Source organism: Tenrec ecaudatus, chromosome 8 (genome assembly GCF_050624435.1).
Source record: "Tenrec ecaudatus isolate mTenEca1 chromosome 8, mTenEca1.hap1, whole genome shotgun sequence".
NCBI classification, from domain to species: domain Eukaryota; kingdom Metazoa; phylum Chordata; class Mammalia; order Afrosoricida; family Tenrecidae; genus Tenrec; species Tenrec ecaudatus.
In genome coordinates, this window is record NC_134537.1 from 74151896 (window position 1) to 74168652 (window position 16757).

Sequence of the window (16757 nt, forward strand, 5' to 3'; positions counted from 1 at the left end):
CAGACTCTTGGAAAACAAAGCAGTATTTCTCCTTGAGTGAAACCACCGGAGTATTGCCTTAGCAGTGTGGACACCACCAAGGCTTTCATGTGAATTACAAATAATTTCAATATAATTTTACACAAAGTAACAGTGATGAAATTTCATATTCTTAAGAATGATGCCTCATAATCAATGTGCCCACTGTAATATTTAAAATGCAGTGAGCATAGGAATTTTTGCATGTGTTTTAAAAAATAGTTTCCTCCTCTGAATAATAGGAGACTCTTGCACATGGCCAGAATATTGGATAGAAAAAATATCATAAGTAAGTATGATTTGGTGACCATGTCATAAAGATTCCTTCCTACAATTAGAGTTCCAATTATTGTTCTGGGGGGGGGGGCTTCTACAGCTTCCCATTTGGGTAATAGTGTTGGTAAAAACAATCATGCTTTCTTTTTATTTTAATCCCATTAAAAGGAAATACAATATAAATTGGGGCTTGCTAATATTAAATCTTGGACAAGTAAAGGAGAAGATTTAAATGCTTGCTACGCATACTTAGTATGACAAAAAATATCCATTTGCTTCAGAATTAATTATCTTGAGACCTCCCACTGCAAAGAGATAGATGTTTGCCAGTTACAAACGATCAGTGGAACGGGGGTCCCAATCACATCCCGAATTATTGCTCCATCTCCTCTTTTATGATGCACTTAGGATTGTCCTAGATGAACTACACATTATCACAGAATCAGTGAAACCGGTACCATGCTGCTTCCAATCGCTGGTGATTGGCCAGCCCTCTAGAAACAGAAAGCAAATTAGTGCAGTTCCTTTCCGCATGACTTATAATGGTTCTCGTCAGTGTTCAAATGCTGTCTCACCATCCTGATAGCTCTCTATTTGGTCAGTCTGCTTCTTAAAAGCATGATATCTAGAATTGCCCCCAATCTTGCACATATAGTGTTCCTACACATGGCATTAGCTATAATACACCTGTTAAATGAAGCCTAAATACAAATTTTAAAAAGACAGTATCAATTAGACATCACCTTCTCTTGAAATGTAATATGAAAACCAGCTTCAAGAATTTCTGAATGCTCTTTCATTACTTTTAAGTAATATTTATTGCGGCTTCTAAAGAGGTTTACTGATGTATAAGTAACTAAATTAGGTATGTGTTGTGATCAGAATTTAGGATAAAACTGAAATGTTAATGTGGTGGTTGGATGATATTATGTCCACTGGGGGAACCAAACCTGTCAATCAAGTCATAGCCTGATGACACCTCCTGGCTGTCAGGAGCCTTTTGTCTAAGAGCAAGACGAAGCTCTGCCTACCTCCATGGCTTAGCTGCGAAGTATCCTGCCAGGTTTCCGCTGATCTTGGACCCAAACGAGCCTGCACCTACCCACCTGTGATCTTCCTGCTTCATTTTTCTGAATCACTGGCCTGCAACTACATGAGTCTGAAGTTGGCTGATAGATTAGCATGGGATTGTGTTGAGTTGGACTGGGTTGGGATGCCTTCTTGATATCATTACTCCCGGATATAAATCTGTTTCTTACACATAGACGAGTGTTGCTGGATTTGTTTCTCTAGTCAAGCCAGCCTAACACCGTTAAAATTCTGAACTTCCATGCAACCGATATTCTACACCATTCTTAGTTAAATACAGAAATCATATGGTAAAGAAATTTACAATAAAGTTGACATATTTATTGTTTAAAACTTAGCAACGTTCTAGGTAAACCTGTAGCTTGACTGTGCATTGTCACAGTAATTAAACTTTATTAATAAGTTGTTAGTTGCTGCCAGTTCAGAGAGAGAGACGGTATTTTAAAATTTTCATCTTTTGTTCCATTTGTACCAAGCGAATGCTACAAGTTTAGGAACCAATGTGTTTTCTTATAGATATGCCATTCTTACCTTGAAACTGAGCATTAAATCCTTTGCGCCGATGGTTACTGTCAGATGTGAAGTGGAGTCGTAACCAGTTCTTGCTACTGATAACAGGAGAAGGCAGGTTCATGCCAGTCAGCCTGGGAAAGAGAGGAAAAAATCTCCCTTGTAAACCAGCAGAGCACAAGTGCTGTCTCCAACTTAATACTGGGCCTTCTTTGTCAGTTGTTTAAAGCCAGCTCACTGATTCCGGAGCATTAAGGCTGAAATTACGCAAGTATTTCTTTCCACACGGGTAAATTCCAGATATCTCCACAGCAGAATGAAGGCTTTTAGGGCAGCCGCCATTTGGGCTTCTCTTTACCCGTGATGGACGCATGGGAAGGCATTCCTTGATTTCTTGTTTTTCCTGAGAACCTCCACTTAATACAAATTCATAATCAACCACAAAAATAAATATTTAGGCAAAGGATAAAATCAATCTTTGGAGAGTTGAACTGAGAGTAATTCTGAGTAACTTATTAACTTGTGAGACATCTTCAAATGGACATTTGCTCAGTTGTCCTATGAATGATTTACATAGAAACGTGCTTACATAGCAGACTCTACATATAGACATTTCCTAGCAAGGTAAAGAAGAGACACATGCATGAAATTGGTGAAAAATGCTATCAGAGAGATTTGAAATCTAATATCGTTATGCTTTAGTAAAGTAGTACATTAAACACAATTGTTTCTTTAAAAAATAGATAAAATCCATTCTGGATTTTCTGTGGTTTAGAATTTCAGTAGACTTATCATGGGTGGTCTAGTGGTCAGAAATGCTCAGCTTATATGGTTCTTAACTGTGGTGGATGGAAAGGCGTCTGGATGTTTCCAGGATTACTGCGCTTGGCTGCCAGTGGAAACGTTCATTGTTCAACTGCACCAGCTATCCCCTGGGACAAGTTGAAAGTGGCAGCACTGAAAATCCTAGGAAAGTTTGACTCTATCTGCAGGGTCACAGTGAACCCCAATGGAATCAACAGCAGAGAGTTTGTGCTGAATGAGAGATGCCTTGGGGCACATGCAGTTTGTAATTGACGAGTAAACTAAAAAGCTAATGGTGTGAACCCAACCAGAAGCTCCTAGAAGGGAAGTGTGGCACACTGCTTCTTAAAGATTACAGGCAAGGGAGCCCTAGTGAACAGCCCAACCCGGGCGTCGCTCTGTTCTGGGAGCAGTGGACAGCTCCAACAGTAACCACACAAACATGTGAATTGACCAGTTAGCATGGCTATTACACATAAAGGCTACTTTGCTCACTTTTCCGTCTGAGTCAGTGGTATCAATTGCATGGGATTTGAGCATCTCCAGGCACAGGTTACGGCATAGGTTATGGGACAACTTTTCCTAGTTGTGGCACAATTGTCAGACTGTCTTTTCTGAAATCCACTTTACCAATACTTTCTGGACAAGAAAGCATCAGTTACAGTGTTCAAAGAGAACACACACACACACACACTCACACCGGTACATCAAAATGTATTTTTAAAAATGATAGACACCCTTTTAATACAAAATTTTCAAAATCTGAAGTTATTGTTTCTCAGCATATTCTTCATGAATATATAATGGTGAAAGTGGTCGTCTCATCTCTCTAATCTTCTCAGAAATCTCCAAAGAATCCTGCACTCCAGTGGCTCAAATTGTGTTTCTTGTCAATGTTTGTGCGCAGAGCAGAAGAAAGAAAGGGAAACAAACAAGAAAGCACCTGAAGGGCCAGATCAGGCTGTGGGAGGAATGAGCAACGTCTCTCAATGAATTCCCCCTAATATGGTCTGGCTGCCCTCAAACAATAGCAGATATATTGCTGTAATGGGGAAAAAATAAATCTTGGCACAATTTTCCTTGCCTTTTCCTTACTAATATAGTTATTAATTTTCTTAAAGCTGCTTCACAATAAGCCCCCATTCTCATCCTGATGACCACCATGGAATCCCCCAAAACAATTTCCATAACCCGATGAACTGAGCCCTCTACCTTGAATATAACTGGTCAAGCAGATGCCCTCTGAAATCTCGGTTTTGCTTGAACCTATTGTTAAGGCCCTCTAATGAATATTCCTAAGATAATTTGTCTCTATCCATCCTCTGAGCACAAGAAAATAATTTATAATTTTATTTGGATTGAACCTGTAGGTATATGAACTGGAGCTTTCATAGCAATGCCTTTTTACATGTGTGTGTACCGTGTTTAATAACTAATGATATTTTAATAATTATCTACACGTGGTTGTGCAATTTTTAAAAATTGTGCGTTGGATGAAGGTTGGCAGAACAATTCAAGTTAAACATTTATTTCACATCATTTGTTTCAATCCCCACTGAGATAGTTAAGGTTTATTGTGCTAACCTGGCCAATGAACACATGTGGGATTAATTGAAGGGCAGAGAGATAAATGGTTCCGTGAGTCTCGCCTTTCTTGTCTCTTGCACCAGTGTGTGGCTACCTTGCTTGATCTGTGCCTCAATTTGCAAGCCACACTACCTGTGGGACACCTAACCTGTGGACTGTGTCGCTGTAATTTGAGGTTCCTTCAAGACCTGCGTTGCCACACCATTGGAATTTACATCTCTTGAGCTGGGGACTGTCGGACCCTGTCATCTGGCTGAGTGTTGGTGACCTGCCTTGCTGTTTGCTGCCTGTGCCCATGGCCGGATAGCCCGAATTGCTCTGCAGAGGACTACCTGGCGGCCCTCAAGACTTGAAGGACTGCCAGTGTCTCACAGCTGACCCACGGGAGTGAGTTGCCCGGAGCCATTTGTACTGCTTTATAGATTAACTGCTTATTTTTTATGTTATCTATCTGGCTATACAATATAAATTATATATTGATACTAATATATGTGTATATATAATATATAACATGCTACTAATATATATATATAGCATTCTGGTCTTGTTTCTCTAGACTACCCTGTCTAACATATCCACAGTGTTGTGGCTTACCCCACTCCCTCCCTATTTCCCTTCCCAATCCTTCTTTTATCTCTAACCCTTTTATATCCTAAGCTTTGGCCTTAGAAATGTGTTTGCCATTTCATCTCAAATGATGGATTATTGAAAGTAGTTCTCCCTACTGCTATGGTACACTCTACAGAGCAATAAACCAAACCCACTCTCATACAGTTGATTCCAACTCAGATTGACGCTACAGAAGGTTGTTTAACTGGCAGCATCACAGGGGCTCCTTATTCACCCTGCGTTGTTGCTAGGTGCCTTGACGTCAGTCTAACCCATAGGGAACTATGCGCAGTAGAAGGAAACACTGCCCGCCCGGTGCCACCCTCATAAGAGTTCTTCTGTTAGAGGTCATTGTTGCAGTCACACATTGATGGTCTTCTGTCTTGTCATTGCCTTTCTACTTCTCTAGGAAGGGTGTCCACTGCCACCCCCACCTCCCAGGAACTGGTCTCTCCTGATAACATGTTTAAAGTGTGAAAGATGGAGTCTCACCATTCTTTCTTCTAGGGAACATCCTCACTCTTGCTCTTTGTGAGAGTTCACCATGCAGATCTGTCTGTAGTTTTTGACAATGAATTGAGCTAAGGGGTGAATTCAGTTATAGGCCCGCCGATGTTTAAAGCTATTGGGAGTTTCACCAGTCTCTATCCAACCAGTTAGTCTGTTTGTTTTTTAAAATAATTTTGAGGTTTCATCCACATTTTCCCCCCACTCTATTCAGGATCTCTTGATGTTATCCCTTATAGAGTGTTCCACCATGGTAACTGGGAACCCTCAATTTACTCTGGCTTCAGGATCATGGAAACAAAGGTTGGCCTGATCTCTCAGTCCATTTGACTAATTATATCTGTGCATTTTTGTTTTTCTTTACTCTTCTTTGCTCTGATGAGGAATGCCCAATAGTTGCACGTTAGATGGATGCTCACACAATTTTAAGTCCCTCATCACAACTAACCAAAGCAAAGTATAGAATATTACTTTTGTGTATTCTGTTAGGCCAATTGACCCAGTGTTTCCTGAGACTATGGTCTTGAACCTTCGCGGTGTTTGATTATGTCTAAGAAGTTGTCATAGTTTTGTCCCCCAAATTCTCTATTTACTCATAGATATGTTTGTGTTACAAGTCAAGGCATAAGGAGAAATATCCTCTATCTGATCTATACATATATTAATGGATATTGTCCCATTTTCCCTGTATCTGTTCAGCTTGCAGGTCTATCTATAGAAAATGAATTATTTTGTATCTCAGTTGCCATTATCTATTTTCAAAACAAGGCCTATCATAGGGTACACTTGGAGAATTTTTAAAGTCCCATGGAATACCAGAAGAGGAAACAAATGTCTTGGAAGAAGTACAACCTGAATGCTCCTCAGATGCAAGGATCATGAGATTTCATTTTACATATTTGAGCATGTTATTAGGAGAGACCAAGCACTGGAAAGGGACATAAACTAAAGGGGCAGCAAAAAGAGGAAGCCCCTGAATGAACTGGATTAATACGGTAGCTGAAATTATAGGCTCAAACACAGCAATAATTAGGAGGATGGGATCGACCCTGCCAGCACTTAAATGACTTGTGAGTCAGGTTGCTAAGGTTAAGAACTAGAATGGTGGCACCTAACAACAACAACAACAACAGCAGCAGCAGCAGCAACAACAACAACAGTGGTTACAAGGTATTAAGTAAACATCTTTTACAGAGAAAAGGAGAAATAATGGCAGGTAACCTTTTTTGTTATTTATTCACAATATATCAACAATTTTTCTATGTTAGCCACATAACAATGGTGAAAAAAAGTGATTGATGCTGACTTGAAGAAATGTGATTTTAAAAACAGAGGAGTGAATAGCACTTCAAAGTAGACAGTGGTGAAAAGGCTTCCTAAGAGAAGGTTTGACAACTTTCATTTCTGGGGGGTTTCAAATAAGGTCAGAAAGTACATAAAGTCTTCAGTGAGGTTATTGAACTATCTCTTTTAAATATATGACAAAAGTTGGAAATTCTCACTTTCCATGGATGTCATTTTAAGCTGTTTAAACTGCTGGAAAAATAATTTCTTTCAAAGGGTTCAACAAGGCGTCTTCCCCTCCTTGCTGTAAAAAATAATTTAGGTTATGGAATACTTAAAGTTAATACAACCTCCTGTGAGTGACAATAAAACAGGTCAAGTTTGCTTTAAATTCTCCAAATAGCGTTATCATAAATTTTAGGCTTCTATTTATAACATATGCGTGACTTATTTTCTCATTTAACCGCACTTTGCTCATGTGGATCACAAGGGGACTGAGCAAGTATCTGTGCTAACTTTCCTGCCCCGTTTCTGTGACTCATGTAATTTACTTATATAACTAGAAAACGACAGAGTCAAATCACCATGGTAACTCTCTACAACACCTTTGCACATGCTAAGGGCTTTTGAAATAGCTTTGTTTGAGTAATTCTCTGACGTTGAGTCAGATTTCTTTCATCTTAGGAGTCATCATGTAAATCTCTGGGGTTTCCTATAGTTAAACTTTCCAAATTATGGTGACAAAGAAACTGCAAAGCATTAATAGTATCAAGAAAGATTTAAAATTTTCCAACTTCCTTAAATTCTTCAGTAAACTAAACAAATTAAAGGGCTTATTACCTGGCGAATAAGGAGCTTTTGTGATAAATTGGATACTCACGAACTGCTTAGTAAATGGACAGTGGCTTGCACACAGCAACCACTCCGTGGAAGAAAGACTTGGCAATCTGCTCTCCAAAGGTGCACGGCTTTGGACAGTGTACAGGGGAGTTCTCAGAGAAGCCCATACAGAAGCGATGTGATCTTTCACCGGATTTTTGTGGACATTTTACCAAGCTGGTTCCTAGTATGATGTTCCACTTATGCCTGTTTTGTCTAAAATACACAACTGTATATACTTGTGTATAAGCCAAGTTTTTCAGCACACAAAAATGTGCTGGAAAACTGGGGTTCGGCTTATATCGAGTCAGTGGTACCCCAGCGAGGTGTACCATCTCACTAGGGTCCCCCCCAAGACCCCCCACACAAACTAACAAAAGGAGGAAATCTCATGTAGCCTGACCTAGAGTTAATAGCAAAGTGGGTTCGAGATGCATGGGAAGACATTCCAGACGACATGGTGCGACGTGCCTTCCAGAAATGCAGTATTAGTAATGCTATGGATGGCAGTGAGGACTGTGTTTTGTATGAAAATGACAGCAGTGATGGTGATGACGGCGATCTCAGTGAGGACAGCGTCTATGATGACCTCACACCAGCTGAAGCTCTGCATTGGGATATGGATGATGACGAGGGATCCAGTTTTGAAGGATTTTAACTCTTTACATTTGAACTTGGTTGCTGATTTAGCTCAGGGAATAGTACTCTTAAGTTATCATTGTTGATACCTTATTATTTTTGTTGAACCTATTTTCCACTTACTGTGCTGGTTTACTAATGTTAAATGACATATAGTCCTTTTATTTATGTTTTTATTTAAAATAAATATTTAAATACATTACCCCACCGATGTCTCAATTTTTAGTAATTTTATTTTCATTTGTTTTGATTATTGAAACTCACCAATAGCTTCTTCATTTTCTACCTACGGCTTATACTTGAGTCTATAAGTTCTTCTGGTTTCCCAGGTAATAATTAGGTTCCTTGGCTTATACTCGAATTGGCTTATATTTGAGTATATATGGTGTTTTGATCAGATAATGAATTCTAGGCATGTTATAGTTCTAGTTGAATAGTTTTTACTATGTTAGTCAAGTTTACTGTTTTATTAATAATTTACAAATTTGTACTAACATCCCAGGCTAATATTGAAGACATTGAGGTGAATTTCAATGGGAATAAAATAAAGTTCTTCTCCTAGAAGAACATGAAAAGCAATGGATGGAAAAGCTATGTAAGTATGTGTGTGTTTATCTGTCTAGATAAACTTATAGAGAAGTCTACATGAAATTTTAAATAAATATGACAGACAGGTAAAGAAAGCTAAGTCCTCACAACTAGACCAATAGGTAACATCATGATGAATGGAGAAAGGAAGGAAATTGTTAAAGATTCCATCTTGCTTGGATCAAAAATCAATGCTCCCTGAAGCAGATGTAAGAGCAAGCAAAGACTCCCATTGGGCCCAGTGACTGCATAAACCTCTTTGAAGTGTTGAGTAGCATGGAGGTTACTTGAATGACTAAGGGGAGCCTGACCCAAGCCACAACATCTTCAATTGCTTAAGATGGATGTGAAAGGTGGACAGTGAATAAAATTCCAAAGCAGAATCCATGCATTTGAATTAAGATTATCGAAGGTACCATGGACTGCCAAAAGAACAAACAAATCTGTCTTGGGAGAAAACAGCCAGGATGCTGCTTAGAGGCAGGATGGTGAGGCTTTGCCTCGTACACTTTGAACATGTCAGGAGCGACCAAAGGGAAAGGACCTTGTGCTTGGTGAAATAGAGGGGCCGTGAAAAGGAGAGGACCCTCGACACGATGGTTTGACACACTGGCTGCAACAACGGGCTGAAACATAAGAACAAGTGTGAGAATGGCAGAGGACTTGGTAGCACGTCATCCTGTCATGACATAGGGTGAGTTGGAACTGACTGACAAGCTCCTAACAACACACCGATAAGCCAATGTTTACATACATATACACATAATATATGTAGCTACACATACAGATCCTTGGAGAGTTAGATGTCAATATTTCGAGAAATTTAATCCAAAAATTTTATGTACAAATATAACCCAGTAGCAAAATGAAAGGAAATGGTACAAAAACCAACAGCACAGTGAGTTCAAAGTATGTTAGAAAATACATTTAACTAAAACTATTACTTTCTATACTTTCTTCTCTCACTTGGTGTAGTACTCATTGCTTAATTCTCACATAACTTTCTTTCCTTTTTCTTAGCCTCAATTTTTCTCTTTATGTAAGGAATCTATTTTTTAAAATAGTGGCGGCTTAGTTATCTGTAGCCCCATGGCCGGCAATGATGATATAATTAAAGTCTGCTGATTTTGTTTCAATGGCCCCTAACATGGACAACATAGACATCTGCACTCTCCGTTTCATGACACTTCATATGTGTTTCAACATTTGTCCAAGATCACTCTTCTCTAAAAATTTCAGGTGACTTGAAAGCGGCAACCAATTCATGGTGACCCCCTAATTTCAGGTGGGATGTGTTCAAGGTCATGTTTCTGTTCTCATGGACTTCTTTTTATTTTTTCCACTTAACCTGAACTAACATATGAGCAATAGAGAGTCCCTTCCACAGAGGAACTCTGGCCTTGTTTTGGCTGCTGATATTGAACTTTTCCATTATCTCTTTACAGAGATGTGGCTAATTTGATTCCTGTGCATCCAATATGGTGAGATCCATGTGGATCGCCTTCTTTGATGTGGACGTGAAAAGGTGGTTGCGATGAAGTTGCTGGTCTTGCAAAATTCTATCATACAATCTCCAGCTTCATTTCCAACTAGGCCAGATTTTCCAACTACTCTTCTTGTATCTTTGTTTCAAATTTGCCAATTCCAATTTCCAGATATTACCAATGCAACTTGATCAATTTCATACTGGAAAAGTCAGAATTATTTAAATTATTCAACACAACATTGAATAGTCATTGATAAGCAAAGTTGAATAATAATTCTATCAGAAGGGTTACTTTGTAGACTTAAATATATTAATATATAATATATAATATTGTACTTCAAGATATTGAATTTTTTATAATGAATGTCATACCATTCCTCATGAGTTTTTCATTCCTGTCATAGTAAACCATATGATTGGCAGATTCAAAGTGGGCAATTCCAGCGCATTTAAGCTCACTAATGACTAGGACATTGATCTTTATGCACTACATTTCACGTTTGACAGCTTCAAATTTTCCTCAATTCAGATGCCAGACAGTCGATTTTCTGCATGTTCTGATGATCAATGGTTGTTTTCAGAGGTGCTCCCCCTCGTTTTGTGCCATCCCTCCTCTGCAGGTGAATGTTTCAGGAACTTTGTTCTATCCACACATTAAGATCACCTCTATGTTGAGGACATAGCTCTTTCCCAGTCATAATTGTGGTTCCTTTGAACCTTGTCTTCTAGAATAACACGGGTTATTTCCCACTGCCATTCATAAGACTTCCTTTGACTAATCCCTCAGAACTGGATGAACTCTTCCTACTTTCGAGGCTGTTCTTAGTTTGGAAGCTCTGCAAAAAACCTGTTCAACACGGGTGATTCTGCTGGTATTGGAAATACGTCTGGCATCATTTCCAGCCCCACAGAAACAGGCATGTCACCACATACAGCATGCTGACAGCCCCATGGTGGGAAGATGTCTATAGACATTTATAATAAAGGAGTTAAAACTGTTTGGGGCACAGAGTCCCACCTGTAGAAATAATATTTGAGTTGTGTCTTGTCAATGAGGTCTCTAGACAAGAGGGCATGAAAAAATATACTTAAGCATAAATTTATTTTTATTCAATATTTTATTAAGTTTAAGGTGATAGCTTATGCAGCAACTTGGATCTTCATTCAATAATACAGGTATTATTTAATGATATTGGTTATGTTATTGTAATATATCATCATTCTCATTGTATCTGCTTGAAGGATCTCATTGTAAGTACTTTATGAGAGCCCTAATTACCAAATGTAGACTTATAGAAAGCTGTAATCTAAATCACACCACTTCTCTTACCAAAACACTTGAATCACCTTTTCTGCATCATTCTGAGAAAATGTCACATGGGTTTGAAGACTTCCTATGATATGACACTAAACACCATTCCTTGTCTTGTTTCATATTGCGGCCTTTCATGAAACATGTGTCCTGTCCACAGATGACTATGCATTGCTCCCTACATTGTCTCCAATGTTTGTGTCTTTGTCTCTCACTCTCTCCAGAGTTCCTGTGTCTCATTTTTACTTCACTCAATTTTTCTTAAATTTCAAAGCTTTTGCAATCGATAACCCATCTAAAGAAATGTAGAACAGAAAGAAACAATGCCCTATCTTACAACATTCTCACAATTGGTGTTACCTTTGAACCCATTGTTGCAATCACTGTGCCAATTCATTTCACGGAAATGCTTCCTCTTTTTCTCTGTCCCTCTGCTTTACCGCTTTTTCTCTGTCCCCCTGCTTTCCAGGGACAGGGCTTTCCTGACAACATGTTCAAAGTATGAGAGACAAAGTCTCCCCATCCTTGCTTCTAGAAAGTTTTCTGACTATACTTCTTCCAAGACAATTTTGGGTTTGTTTTTGAAAGTGTATGATGCTTTCAATATTCTTCACCAGAGCCATAATTCAAATTATTCTTCATGCTTTCTTATTCAATGTCCAACTTTCACTTACACAAGGAGCCAATTGACAAGCCCAGGACCTGTGTCAGGCACACCGGTGTGTACAAATGACATCCTTGTACTTCAATACCTCAAAGATTCCTTGTGAAGCAGATTTGTCCAATGAAATACATCCTTTGCATTTTTATTGCTGCTTTTGTGAGTGTTGGTTATAGATCCATGCAAGATGAAATAGTTGGCAGCTTTCATCTGTTCAGTTTTATCGTGATGCGAACTTTTCACCCAGTTGTGAGGATTTTTATTTGCTTTATGTTGAGGTTCAATCCATACTGTGTAGTGTTTGATCTTCATCAGCACATGTTTTAAGACCTCCTTGCTTTCTGAAAGCAAGTTTGGATCATCAGCATATTGTGGCCTATTAATAAAGCTTCCTCGGATCTAGTGCCGTGTTCTTCTTTATATTGTCTAGTGCCTTGGATTAGCTGCCTAGCATGCAGCTTGAAGATACTCGTATGTGGTGAGAGTATACTACCCAAAGCACATCTTTCCTGATTTATTAGCGTCTCCCTAAATCATTGTAAAATGGTTTCAACACTTTTCCCAGCTCATCCTGAAACAGCACCGGACTCTTACAAACAGTAAAGATTCAAAAAAAGTTGTTTTTAATCTTGTCATGAACAAAAATCTTCCTCCAGACTTATCTTCTTCCACATATGGATTGACAAGGGTGTCGTAGTGTCCCATCTAGCATCTGTTTATCATGCCTAGAATATTCATGGAGTCTGAAGGGATACCTCTCAGGCTTCAGCTTAGAGAGTGCGAACGTTTGCTCTCTGTCAATGGAGGAGAAAAAGGAGGAGGACAATGGAGTTTGTGAAAAGCAAAACACAGCATAGTCCTGTCCAAAGTAGAGGGATTTGAGAAAGAGTCATGAATTTGTCCAAGATTTCAGTAAATCAAGCATTAGGAATTAACCCAAAGGTCAAGCAGTGAAGATCGTTTAAGTGCGGATATGACAAAGTCTGTACTCTAAAGCTTAAGCAGTAAATGTCAAGAAACTGCTAAGAACTCACGCCTGAGAAACGGCTTAGGCAGACAAGTAATAGGATAAAACAGTCAAGAGACAACGCCTGTGACAGCCTTTTCTCTGTGGGAAAGTCCGTGGAGGCCTCTTCTCTTTATGAGTCTGTGAGACTCAGTGACAGAGGGATGGAGCCAGCACTAAGGGCGGCTGTGGCCAGTGGGTTCACGTTTTCCTTCCCCAGGTCGTCGACACTGACGGCTGTCACCCTGGAAATCCCCTTCTCACACTCGTTTAGGTATAGAATTAGTGTGGAAAGCATCTAATATTCCAAAGTTTGGCTGCAATGAACTAGGCTGTATCAAAGGCAGTGACTCTAGAAACACAAACTGCTGGCCTTTGTTCCATGTTCCTAATATTTCGCTCTACCCCTTTCATGGCTAGTTTTGTTGTTGCTGTTGTTTGTTTTGTTTTAAGAATAATGGTTTCTTAAGAATATTGTCCCCTGCTTACAGAAGTGCTGCAGGGAGGAGATGAGCCAGTCAGGGTGCAATATAGCACTGGTGAAATATACAATTTTCCTCCATTTTTTAATACTTACCCTCCCCCCGATGCTATCATGATCCAAATTCTACCTTCCAAATCCAACTAGACCAGAGGATGTACACTGGTACAGAAAGGAACTGAAAACACAGGGAATCCAGGATAGATGATCCCTTCAGGATCAGTGGTGAGAGTGGCGATGCTGGGAGGGTGGAGGGAAGGTGGCGTAGAACGGGGGAACAGATTACAAGGATCTACATATCCCTGGGGGATGGACAACAGAAAAGTTAGTGAAGAGAGACATCACACAGTGTAAGACATGACAAAATAATAATAATTTATAAATTATTAAGGGTTTGTCAGGGAGGTGGGCAGAGGAGGGGAAAATAGAGGAGCTGATACCAAGGGCTCAAGTAGAAAGCAAATGTTTTGAGATTGTTGATTGCAACAAATGTACAAATGTGCTTGACACAATGGATGTAGCTATGGATTGTGATAAGAGTTGTATGAACCCCCAATAAAATTATTTTTAAAAAGAGTAATGGTTTCTTAAGAATACTGTCTGAAATATTGCATCCAAGAAAACAAAACAAAACACATTCCTAGATTCTCACTTGTTTGCTGTGAAAAGCACCCTTCAGAGCAACTGAAGTCAACAGTATCACAAACAAACAATAACATCAAATCCCCTACCACTCAGCCAATGCTGACTCCTAGGGACCAATGTTGTGTCATTGATGTTTAAAAATAGGACTGTGGTCCTCAACACAGACATATGCGTGTGCAACCAGTATCCCAAGACTGACAATAATGAAAACAACATTATTGAGAGATAATATTAAGTTTTAAATGGATAAGCAATTTTTTCTCTGATTTTATTTTTGGTAATATTTGTTAAGACATTATGAGAAATATTTTGTCCTTAATCTTCGGGTAATACCGATTCTCACTCTAGCCAATTTTAGCAATCTGAAATATACCTTCAATATATTTTTCACAATTCCAACACGTTTGATATACTGCCTCATACAGTATTCACCCAGATATTAGCAAACTCCCATTACATTGCTTCCAGTCCCACAAGGGGCGTTGAAGCCATCTCCTATTCCACTGTGTAAGAACCAAAGCTCAAAAGCTGCACCTTCAGTACCTCTGCTCACTCTTGTGTCCCACTGCCCAAAGATGGCAGGCCTACTAAACGTCCCCAAAACCAAGTGACCTGTGGGCTCAGGGCCGAGCTGCTGTTGTCCCAGCTAATAGGATCTCTGATTGCATCTTTTATGGTCACACGTGTCATCATGTGAAGCAGACTCCTGCACACCGAGCTCTGTCTGGAGGCCAAGGGACATCTACGGTGCTTTGGAAGCTATGCCTTGGGTTTCCCTGTGCTTGCATACCTCTGGAGTAATCAAAGGCATGACAAACACAAAACGTTGAGCCAGACAGACACGGGTTCAAATCCAACTATACCTCTCACTTTCTGGGTGACCTCAGGCAATTAATTAACTCACCTGAAACTCAAGGACCTTATCTCATGAGTAGTTATGAGTACTATTGGCTTTCTCTCAAACATTCATTTCTCATTTTCCTCATTCTAACAGATTTCAATATCATCTGATTCCAATCTATCTCAGCTTCCCATGTGGCTGAGTGATTGCTGGTGGCTACCCCACCCACAATTCTAAGTGTGAATGTATACATGTGTGTTTGTGTGTGTATACACACATGTATATACAAAGCCAGTGTATACATATGTACACACATATATAGACAAACATAGAAAGTATATATATACATGTCATAGTATATGTGATGTACATGTGTGCCATTTACATATGTAATGAAATATTTAACATATGTTGTATATATAATACCCATATATAATGTCAGCTATATATTTCTCTACCATGTTAGGAATGTTCAAGAATGCTAGCAGTGTTTCACAGGATAATTCTCATAAGACTGCCACTTCATTGGATACTATGCTATTGGACTTTTGAAACTATTGAATATTTTCTATTTGACAAACGATTTGCAATGCAGTGGGAATATGAATTCATATAGGACTTTGTCCCTGACTTCAAGTACTTTACAGTTAGTCTAACAGGAGGCCGCACTGTGGCGTGGAGGCGCTGTGGTGACGCTGTGCACAGAAAGCCCTGACTGCACAGAGTGGCATCGTATCAGACGGTGGGCTCGCGAGCAAAGGGGGCTTCCTGCAGACAGCGGTGCATAAATACTTGGGAAGGCTGGAGACCGAAAAGAATAGGGAGGTTAATAAGAACACCGAGGAATGCAGAAATGTAAAGGACACGTGAAAGGACATGTCTTCAAAGATGACCGAGAAGGAGTGAGCCGAGGGTAAAGGTAATGGCCCGCAGCTTGGGAGGCAAGACCTTTTCCAAAAGAAGGACGGTGCATTAAGCAAGGGCAGAGTGGACGATCCCACCTGCCTTTCTAACAGCACCAGGGCGATCACCATCGATCAGCACTCCAACGACAGACAATGGCCTTCCACTGCTCATGCAGGATCCCTCTGATTCAAGCCATGTAACACGGGCTTGAACTCAGAAGGTGGAGAGACAGTTCTTCAGAATGCCAGGCAGACATTCGCCCCTGCTTCCTCCAAGGTCCAAATGGGATCTTAAGTTTATACTATATGTACAGCCATAGATTTATTATAGCCCCAAATGTGTCAAACAAAGAACAAAACAACACAGGATGAGTCTGGGAATGGTTGCAGCATGCAATTTCTATGTCGCCCAAGGTGGCCTACGCATGCCTCTCTTAGGAATGCTCACCATGCAGAGAGTTCGTCTGGCTCAGGGGATTTACTGATCTCACTACAAGTCCTCTTGACATTACAGTCTCCTGACATCACTCCATAGCAGGCTCCAGATCCCAGGTGCCCTTTCTTGGTCTGGCTACTGCTCAGTCATTACAATCAGGTGTTGGTCAAGCCAAAGTTCTTTCTACAAGGTGA

The 16757-nt window shown here is 39.8% G+C and overlaps 1 protein-coding gene across 1 annotated transcript in view; it reads right to left on the minus strand.

Moving 5' to 3' along the window:
* CSMD1 (CUB and Sushi multiple domains 1) overlaps positions 1-16757 on the minus strand; it is a 1770408-nt gene that overhangs the window by 882996 nt on the left and 870655 nt on the right. Inside the window, exon 6 of the mRNA XM_075557189.1 lies at positions 1915-2027. Coding sequence (XP_075413304.1) covers positions 1915-2027 — 113 coding nt within the window. The remainder of the gene's footprint in view (positions 1-1914; positions 2028-16757) is intronic.